Here is a 9,645-nt window from a genome sequence, read left to right as displayed (position 1 = left end):
AGACTTTGGTTCACTGTTCGGTCAGTGCGCATTTGCGAGCGAATTGGAGTGGGTGCGTGCGAGTTTTGCGCGGTTTCAAGGTAATATCCTTATAATAAAAAATATTTACGTGTACTTGTGTATATTATATGTGTTTAGTGTGATTTATTACACTATTTTATTTACCAATCGAAGTTATATGTTTGTGTTTTTACCCTTTAGATGGAATCCAATGACCCATACCAAAGACAACAAAATCGTATACAAAAATTGTTTGACGAAGCTTCATCGTCAGAATCTAGCCAAGATCCTTATGCAGATGATGGAGAATATGGTTCCGACCAATGCTACGTACCTTCTGATGAAGATAATTGCAGTAGTTCCGATTCAGAAACCGTGGTAAGAGTACATCAACCGAACAAGTCACGACGACGTGTCGGTGGATCGTCTTATTCAAGTAAGTCTTCTACCGATTTATCAAATGTTCCTGACCAAAATTTATCACAATCGGAGCATCAAACTGAGCAAGAATCTCAGCAAAACGAAAATGTTCAGCCTTCTACTAGTAGAACTGAGATCTACTCGTACTTACTCATAATTCCCAGTCTAATAGTCACAACGAGCCAAACAACGACGACTTCGATAGTCAGGATTGGTCCTCTACACTAGTTGACATTCCAGAATTTAATTTTGATTCATCAATAGAAGGCATATCAGTAAACAAAGAGAATGTAAACAATCCTCGGGATATGTTTGATATTGTTTTTCCTAAACATTTCGTCGATTATATTGTGCAGTGTACAAATGCCTATGGTAATAAGTTGTGTTCTACTAACAGACCCCACACCAGACATAGTCGAAGGGCTGTATTTCGAGAGACCAATAATGAAGAAATATTGAAATTTTTGGGTCTATGTTTGCTGAAAGGACATGTTAAATGCCCTAAACAACGTAACCTGTTTACCTACACAAATCATTTGTATTATCACCCAATTTTACATATGTTATGTCTGCTAGAAGACATGAGCAATTATTGCGTTGTCTTTACGCTTCTGAAGTTGATGCTAAGGGATCAAGAAAAATAACTCCGTTTATTGACACAGCTACAGCACATTTTCAAAAGATTTACAATGCTGGTAAAAATCTTTCTTTAGACGAATCTTTACTTCTATACCGAGGGCGATTGCAATTTCGTCAGTATATTAAATCTAAAAAGGCTCGTTACGGTATCAAGTTCTATGAGCTCACAACGTCGGATTGATATGTCTTGAATATTTACATGTATTGTGGTAAAGAAAATCTAGAAGAAAACATTTCAAAGACTGAAGACCTAGTTTTGAGGCTAATGCGACCTTACCTTTTGAAGGGACACCATTTATATATGGACAACTTTTATAACTCTGTTAGCTTGTGCAAGAAATTACTCGGTTTGAGAACTCACACTGTTGGAACGTTGCGGTCAAATAGGAAAGGTAATCCTGACAGTATTGTAAAGAAAAATTAAAGAAAGGTGAACACGTTTGGGTCCGAAAGAACAATGTTTACGTATCTAAATGGAGGGATAGTCGCCCTGTCCTGATGATTTCTACAAACACTCATCCTACAATGGTTGAAGTACAAAACAGATTTGGGAGAAAGAAGATGAAGCCTCTTGAGGTGGCGACTTATAATAATCATATTATGTCAAGAATTGATCGCTTAGACCAAATGGTCTCTTATTATTCAAGCCCTAGAAAAACAATTCGTTGGTATAAAAAAGTATTATTTCATCTTTTAGACATATCAGTGTGGAATGCATATTTTTTGTACAAAAAATACAAAAAAAATAATGACAAAAGTTATGAATTTATTATGTTTAGAGAGGAATTGATAAAAGACTTGATAAAACTCGATACTAATATAAATGTAAAGGACTTGGTCAACAAGAAAAGTATGCATTACAACAGGCTACACAATAATATACCAGCAATTGAGCGTAATGAGAGATCTTTAGATAGAATGAAGGGCCATTGGCCTGAACGAATTGAATCTAATCCTGGCAGCAAGAAAAAATATGCTTTTTTAAAATGCCGTGTTTGTTCCAAAGATGGAAAACGCGTAGAAACTAGTTACCGTTGCAAAGGATGTCCACAAAAACCTCCACTTTGTCCATCTTGCTTCGAGGCCTGGCATAACGAAATTAATTTATAATAACATATTACCAGTAATTTCTAAGGTCATTTTGTTTACTAATTTTTTATTATGAAAGTTGATTTAGTATGAGTAAAAGTTTCGTACCTACCTAATTATTAATTAACATTATTATTGATCTCACACTCCTAAGATTGTTTTGTTATAAGAAAGTTGATTTATTATAAGTAAATGTTTAGTCGCTAATTATAGTTCAACATATAATTGATCTCACCCTCCTAAGATTGTTTTGTTTTGTAAGTTGATTTATTATAAGTAAAAGTGCCTTACCTAGTTATAGTTTCAAATATTGATACCTTATTCTTAAGATTAATTAAACATTTTAGTACAAAAAATATATATTTTATTATTGAACGCCTCAAAACGTTAAGGGGCAGAACACCTACATGATAGAAAGAAATCTGCCAGAACGCCCTAGGACGTGCGACGCCTGAAGACGTTCTGTCATTTGGTATGGTATTGGTAAGCGGACCTACGCAAGTACGCCTATGGACTTAGTATGGAAAAAACGTGTGTCAAAATGCCAAAATTTGTCATGCATTACAGCGCGCGAACGTGTTATTCACAAGTATATTTGCTTTTACTTCATATTCTGGGAGACGAAAGCTTCATTATAATAATTGATTGAATAGTATATAACAAATACTTATTTACATAAATATAAAATTAAAATAGTTGTACCACATTTCCACTTTATTGGGTCCTATTTTATAAAAAAACACTAATAATTATAACCTATTCTATCACTGTGTGAAGTACTTGGCTCATTCACAGGTATATTTGCTTCTACTTCTTCTTAGTGGGATTTCGTACGTTTCGAACGAATCCTTGAAGTTGACGCACTTTCAAGTTTGGCTAGTTGTCTTTTATGTGAGTTTTAAAACAAAATTCGTTATCATTCAATGTATATTTCTCATCCCAAGAGTTCCCATTTCCCAGAAAAAAAGATAAAGTATGTTTATAACCTTTTAAAAGTACTTTCAAATTTTCACCTCGCCTACCTCCACTTCATGAGCATTATCATTGATTTTAAATATTTCATTATTGTTACCGGAAACCTGGTGTGCATTATCCGATAAAAGTTCAGATGGTATTGTTCAATATGCTTGAGCTTCCTCAAAATAAGCTTTCTCATAAGCAAGTTCATTTGTGGTATTAGTTGATGTAGATGGTATGACTGGCGTATAGTAATTAGTAGAAACAATTTATTACTCAGTTTTTGAGGTAGTCCACACACTGACATGACAAGTGCATTTTGTTTCTTTATTAAACCAACACGGCTTTTTATGTATGTCCACGTTTTTTGCACAATTTACAAATTATAATGTTTTAATTATGCTCGGGTTTTTGCCTTTTGACTGTAAAGTAAAGTTTGTAATGTCCTACTTTACCGCAGTTAAAACATAGTCTGATAACTTTTCTTATATTAGTTTTAAAAGCTGTTTGACTTGGTTGTTCATCTTCTTCATACATTTTGTTCCTTTGTTCCTCTATTATTAGTCTTGCTGTTAGCGCAGTCATGTTTTTTTCAATAGGTACTGAGTCTTACGCCAAAATAAAATAACGGAATTTTCCCCCAGAGAATTTATAGTTTTTTATATCATATATTCGCCTCTGGCTTGATAGATTCGCGCTACAATCCCCTCCACATTTGCTTTGAATGTAACTACCTCTTTCGAGATGGTATATTTCAGATCAAAAAACCTTAGTTGCAAAATATTTAACGACACATCCGATTTTTGATCATATACCGCCTTATTACAAAAACATAGCTTAGTACTGGGTTTAAACCAAGACTGGGTTTAAGACAAGACAATGTATACTGTATGGCAATATATATCTATAATAAATTACCCGATGATTTCAAAATTCTTAAATTGAATATATTCAAATGTAAATTATTTAAGTTCCTTCTTGATAAATGTTATTATTCTGTAAATGATTTCTTTCATGAAAAGTATTAATGAAAATATTTGTACGCTGAAATCGGCAGAATACTATGAGCTAATTAATTACATGTAACAACTTTTTACAGTATTCAACAAATAAATGCATTATTATTATTATTATTATTAAAAAGTCTAGGTTTGTTACGGTATTAACGTTAGTTCTTGGACTAAAATTCATTCTTATTACAAATCCAAGACCAACTGAGGATTATCTAGTACCAAAGATAGTCCCTGGTTTAATTAATATCCACAGATTATAAGCAAAAAATTACAGTGATCCATTTATTCATTCACTCGGCGATTGCCGCAGCGTTCCTTTACACATAAGCTTGTATGAATGGAAGGGCAAAATGTGTAATAAAATGTGATTTTGATGATGATGATAATGCTAATTATATACTAGTTTGTCATTTAAATATATCTTAAAGCTGAATAATTGTAATTGGCATGAATTATATTTTTGATTCATTGTTTACTTTGTATTTAGCTAGCGCAGCTATACTCTAAGTGTGTTCCGCGGAACCCTAGGGTTCCGTGATACCTCTGTCGGGGTTCCGCAAGAATTTAGAAAAAAAAAATCAAAACACCTCTCTGTGGTCGCTCCGCGGCCGCGCGGAGACAAAGCGCTATGAGTGTTATTTATTTATTTATTTGTATTTATAGAAACATGTGTTACAATAGCTGGTACAATATCTCATAAGTTTGGTATCAACAATTTAATACTTGTACAACCCGTTCGCTCTAAGTTTGCCGGTCTGTGGAATGCGCGCACCCACCCCCACGTGACAACAAAACTTATAATGTGTCATAGTTTTACCCAAATATGTACGTACACAATTTTTATTGTTACAGTTAAATAAAAAATATTTTTTTATTATGTTGACGCCGAAGCTAATATGAGACTCCAACTTTCTTCCATCAAACCTGATATCAACCAATTGATGAAAAATAAAAACAGTTTCATGCCTCCCACTAGTTAGATTTTTTCTTTTTAATGTTTTCTATTATTGTCCTTGCCAAGTGGTGAAGTAAATAATAATTAGTAACTGTTACATTGTACTTTTATTATGCTGATTAATAAAAAAAACACTTATAAAAACAATTGTTTTATTGTAGGGTTCCATCAAATATTTTGCTTCACAAAAGGGTTCCGTCATTTAAAAAGTTTGAGAACCACTGAGCTAGCGTATAACGGAATGAAGTATGCGGCGCGCGTTCTTGAATATTATCGAAAAGTTTACATAGAAATTTATTTATGATTCTATTTAATAGCATTTAAAGTAACATAAAGAACCGTTGTTCGTTTATAACTTAGTTATAAACCGTTCGTTTCGTTCGTTCGTTCGTTTTAGTTGTGTAATCACGTACGCAACATATACTTATATCGTTAGTTATTCCAATTGAAAATGGAACAATCAAAGAAAAAAAGGGGCGAAAATTGGACTTTTGAAGAAAAGGTTAGTTCAAATCAATTATCTTGTTAATAAACAATGCAATAAAGCAGAATTTTATTCAATTAATACGACTTTCCTCCTTATTCCAGGAAATACTACGTCAACTTATTTCGGAGTCAGCTCACATATTAGAAAATAAATCAACTAAGACGAATACCAATATGTTGAAATCTAAAGAATGGCAAAATATAACAAATAAGTGAGTAATTTTGCTGTTTTTCCAATGATATAAGTACATAATTTACCATGATACTTATGTGTGTATATTTTTCAGACTGAACGAACTTATGGGAAGAAATCGAACTAATGGAGAGATCAAATTGGCTTGGAAGCGGATGAAATTGGCAGCCAAAGCCAACTTCTCTCTCCACAGAAGAGAACAATCTCAGACGGGAAGTGGCAAAAAACCCCCGTCACCTTCTCCAGAGGACTTGGCAGCCATGTCTATTGCTCCTCATAGATTTTGCTTTAGATGTGAATAATTATGATAGTGATGCTGTGGTAAGAATTATTAAAATTGATATATATGCATCATGATTTTTTGGATACAACACTACTTTATAATATAATAAATAAAAGGTATGCCAGGCAATAACTAGGACAAACTATGTAACAAAACCCTGTCCAAATATCAGACACTTTCCCAGGACTAAACTAATCTTGAAGTAGAATTCTATAATCGGAATAACTTTAATAAAACATCTATGTAAGATTTATTTTGTTTTTTCAGATTACAACCACACTTGATTCAGTTGCAGGCACTAGCTCTGCCACTGATCTAGTTATATTAACTGTTGATGATATAGAATCAAATAACAAGGAAAAATCAGGTAAACTAAATTGTTATTAGACAGTAAAACACAATCGTTTTAATATAGTGTATATGTATCATTTATATTTTCTTTCAGTTATTGAAGAAATAAAAATAAAACCAAAAAAAAAACAGTGAACAAAGACAAAAAAGTTTCCCAAAAAAAGTATGTTAAAATAAATATCTTGTTACACCTTATACAATAAATTTTAATTAAAACTTAGTACTCCACTATAGTCAATTTAATTAATAAAATTGTATTTTCCTTTTACAGGAGCGAACAAGTCCATCAGGCTATTATAAATAGAAATGTAGAGTTTAAGAAGAAACAACTAGAAATGTTGGAGGTGGAGCACAAATACAATATACAAATTTGACAATTAAAAATAGAAAAACTACAATTGCAAATTCAACTGTTGAAATATCCAAATAGATCTTTTACTCAAGAACCCGAGAGAAATACCAGATCTGAAGAATAAAATATGAATAAAACTACAATTTACAATAATTGTACAAGGTTTTAATACAATAAAAATATATAGACAATTATCTCAGCTTCATTCTTAATTTCAAAAGTACTTTAATAACAATCCAAAAGCTTTTCAAAGGCCTCCTCTAAGTCATAACAAATTATTTATGAACTAGCAAAACTTTATTCATATTTAAATCAAATATTATGTTTTATATGTTAAAATTGGTATACTAATACATACTTAATTATCCTTTTCAGATAATTAAAAACTTACCTTTTTCCTATCATTATATCATCAATATTTTAAGACTGGTCTAAATGTTACTATTGATACAGTATCAGAAGTAAAATATATATATATATATATATATATATATATATATATATATATATGAAAGATGTCACAAATCGGCCATGTTGTCGTTTGTTGTAAGTTTTTTTGGATTTTAAATAGTTTAAAGTCTTATTTACAATGCCGAAAGTTGTGATAAGTGCTTGGCGAGAAATGATCCTTAAGGTGAAGGAGTTTTGTGAAGCAGAGCACCGAAATCATGGTGTTTTAATACCATTAAACAACGTCCGCAAAAGAGTTGCCGCCATGACAGGTACATGTTAGGGGATGTCAGGTATTTAAGTTTATATTTTGGATATTAAATTCAATAAATTTCATAAATAGTGTTATTTAATTTGAAGTATTTTATTAATATTTAAGACACTAGATACATTTAAATTAAAATGGTAACCTAACCCTAACCTTGTGTACCTAATAAGTAACCATAACTTTTTTGACATAATGTCGAAACATGTTTGTTGTTTAGTATCTACTATACTTTATATATTTATATATATACGACGAAGAAGCCTTCTACTTTAAAAAAAAAAACATTTAATTGTACTAATCGTAAATTTTAAAAAAATCTGAAAAATATTAATAACTCGAAAACTGTTAAAATCGCGGAACATACATAGGTTTGATTCGGATATCCCAAGGGGTGCTCAGAAGAAGCTCAGATTATTTTGTCCTCGTCTATTGTTAGACACACCCACCTTTATATGTTAATAATTATATTTTTTTTTGCAGGTGTGTCTGAGAAAACAGTCTCAAGGATAACTCAAGAAGGAAAAACAGCTGCAAGTACTCCGAAAAAAATTATCACACCAGGGAAGAGTCGTCCTCATCAAAAAAAAAATAATCTTGATGGCTTCGATCTTTGTGCTATTCGCCATAAAATACACCAATTTTATACAGTGAAAAAAAGAACTGCCTACTCTAAACAAGCTACGTGCAGTGTTGCAACAAGATATAAATTTTGAAGGAAGCCGTGCTACATTGCATAGATTATTGCAAAGTATTGGATTTAAATATAAAAGTTGCCAGTCCAAAAGAAAAATATTAATGGAGCGCTATGATATAACTGCTCGGCGTGCTAGATACTTAGACAAAATGCGAAAAAATCGTACCGTGGAGAAAAGACCTATAGTATCCTTAGACGAAACATATATCCACAACACATATCACGCAAAAAGTTGTTGGCAAAGCAAAGATGAACCTGGGCTTTTTATTTCAGAGTCAACTGGAAGTCGTTGGATAATTGCTCATGCTGGGTCTGAAAACGGATTCCTAAATAACAGTTTATTAATTTTTAAATCCCAGTCTAAGTCATCGGATTATCATGATGACATGAATTCAACAATTTTTTTAAAGTGGATGACTGAAAAAGTTATACCAAATCTGCCAGAAAGGTCCCTTGTTGTTATGGACAATGCTCCATACCACTGCACTCAAATTAATAAGGCACCAACCATGGCTAGCCTTAAAGTTGAAATGCAAAAGTGGTTACGAGAAAAAGACATATATTTTGAAGAGAGCTGGACAAAAGCCATATTATATGACCGCGTTAAAAAAAACAAGGGGCAGCCAATATATGCTGTGGATGAATTGTTGAAAAATCACAATCATGAGGTTCTGAAACTGCCACCTGACCGTTGCGATCTTAACCCAATAGAAGAAAATTTGGAGCCTTGTGAAAAGACGTGTGGATCAAGACACAAAAAAAATTGTTCAATTAACAGAAGAAGCATTTGCATCGATAACACCAGAAGACTGGCACATACAATGCCAACATGTACAACACTTGGAAGAGGAGTATTTAAAAAATGACGTACTTGTAGATGAAGAAATGGACCGAATTATAATATCTACAGAAAGTGATACGGAAACAGACTCTGACCATGATAGCGATTTTGATGTAGATGATTCGGGTAGTGACTGCAGTATGTCTGGAATTAAACCAATTGATGACCATAATTATACTATTAAAATTTAAAATGTATTTTAATTTTAATACTTTGCTACTGAAATAAAACCATTTTTCTTATTTTAGCTCTTTTTTACTTTTCTCCGGACGTTTCGAAGGTTTTGCATGTACTTACTTACCCGTAACCCTGACTCTTGAATACCGCAATATGATGATTTCTTATTTTTTTTATCAATGTCCCGAAAGTATTTATCATTACAAGGTTCCCCTGACACCCAAACTATGTTTAGTTTAATCTGTATTTTGGACAACATTTATGTTTTATTTTACTTTTATAATCACTCTAAAAATAATACCGTAAACTTGTATTGATTTCGGGAAGTCTAAGACAGCGCAGGTTAGCAACATAACGTCACAAGACTGTGGCGCCGCGTCTGCGGAACTTCTTTCGTGAGACGGTCTCTAAATCGTCACAGCCAATGAGAGCGGCGGGGCAGCAGTCTATCTCCCTCGCTCGCTTAGCGCGGTCGCT

At 32.6% G+C, this 9,645-nt stretch overlaps 1 protein-coding gene and 1 pseudogene across 1 annotated transcript; both read left to right on the top strand.

Moving 5' to 3' along the window:
• The first annotated feature begins 4,626 nt into the window (after positions 1-4,626).
• On the top strand, positions 4,627-6,054 carry LOC119192356. The gene is made up of 3 exons (XM_037446175.1): positions 4,627-5,575; positions 5,662-5,771; positions 5,847-6,054. Exons 1-3 carry the CDS (start codon positions 5,525-5,527, stop codon positions 6,052-6,054), a joined length of 369 nt encoding a protein of 122 aa, XP_037302072.1. The 5' UTR covers positions 4,627-5,524.
• Positions 6,055-7,004: 950 nt separating this feature from the next.
• LOC115453525 lies at positions 7,005-9,216 on the top strand (annotated as a pseudogene).
• Positions 9,217-9,645: the final 429 nt, after the last annotated feature.

Source organism: Manduca sexta, unplaced genomic scaffold (assembly GCF_014839805.1).
Source record: "Manduca sexta isolate Smith_Timp_Sample1 unplaced genomic scaffold, JHU_Msex_v1.0 HiC_scaffold_2672, whole genome shotgun sequence".
NCBI lineage: Eukaryota > Metazoa > Arthropoda > Insecta > Lepidoptera > Sphingidae > Manduca > Manduca sexta.
The sequence above is the reverse complement of the archived record's forward strand: the minus strand, read 5'-3'. Positions and strand labels throughout refer to the sequence as shown.